This window comes from Trichinella spiralis, assembly GCF_000181795.1.
Source record: "Trichinella spiralis strain ISS 195 chromosome Unknown Scfld2255, whole genome shotgun sequence".
Classification (NCBI taxonomy): Eukaryota; Metazoa; Nematoda; class Enoplea; order Trichinellida; family Trichinellidae; genus Trichinella; species Trichinella spiralis.
In genome coordinates this window covers 1-885 of record NW_003529194.1, presented here as the reverse complement: position 1 = coordinate 885, position 885 = coordinate 1, and the positions used below count along the sequence as shown (strand labels likewise).

Below are 885 nucleotides of genomic sequence, written 5' to 3'. Positions count from 1 at the left end.
CAGCTTGTTTGCAGCACAGCAGTTGAACAATTAGTTGATAAAATGTGCGAATATACTTCGCTCTACTACGACAACAATAAACGACCTTAACCCGAAATGGTCCCGTTTATCCAAACATTACTTACAATGCAGTATGCTCATCAGAACCCATTCAACTACACATTAAAGATAACGTTTTTTCCTTTATTCATTCAAAACTACGGAAGTATGAAAATAAAACTAAAAATTCTGTAGATCTCACCGGTGAAAGCACCCCATTTTGCTGCAACAGCCTTGAAAAAACATTTGGAGAATAAATAACCTTTTACTTATAATTATTTACAATACATGCAAACAGCAGTAGTAAATGTGCAAACTTTCAACTACCGGCATTTTAATTAACTGTTGTTCGAAATAAAAGAAGAAAGAATCTTAAATGCAAAACAACATGTTATCAAAACTGAAATCATCACAATCGAGATTCAATGAATCATCGGTCCACTCTTTTCCAGCTGCATCATTATTTTCTAAGCCAAAATCATCTTGACCGGTAGCAAAAATTTGCGTCCAATCCACCATGTCCAATTCACACTGCGTATCAAAAGAAATAGGCGAAATGGACGATTGTTCGACAGAAGAGTCAGACGGTGCCAGTGAATTTAGCAGAGCAAAATCTCTGGAGTCCGCGAATGAAAGAGGTGACAAAGCGCTCGACATGTCCAAAGCTGCTGCATGCATTGTTTTCGCGCTACTTGAAGACAGGTAACAGTGGTCATGCATTATGGTGGCCACAGCTGCTGGACTGCATGGTGACACCGAATCTTGGAATTTTCTTTGGCAATCATTTTCTCCAAAAAAGCAAACATCTTCTTCACACAAAGCTTGCTGAAAAAAGGCAAACACAAC

At 38.3% G+C, this 885-nt stretch overlaps 1 protein-coding gene across 1 annotated transcript; it reads right to left on the bottom strand.

Moving 5' to 3' along the window:
* Window positions 1–411: 411 nt before the first annotated feature.
* Window positions 412–864, bottom strand: Tsp_14229 (hypothetical protein; the record flags this gene model as incomplete). The annotated part of the gene is made up of 1 exon (XM_003368564.1): window positions 412–864. A coding segment is annotated over one exon (453 nt), but the record flags the coding sequence as incomplete, so codon positions are not given.
* Between the last annotated feature and the right edge of the window lie 21 nt (window positions 865–885).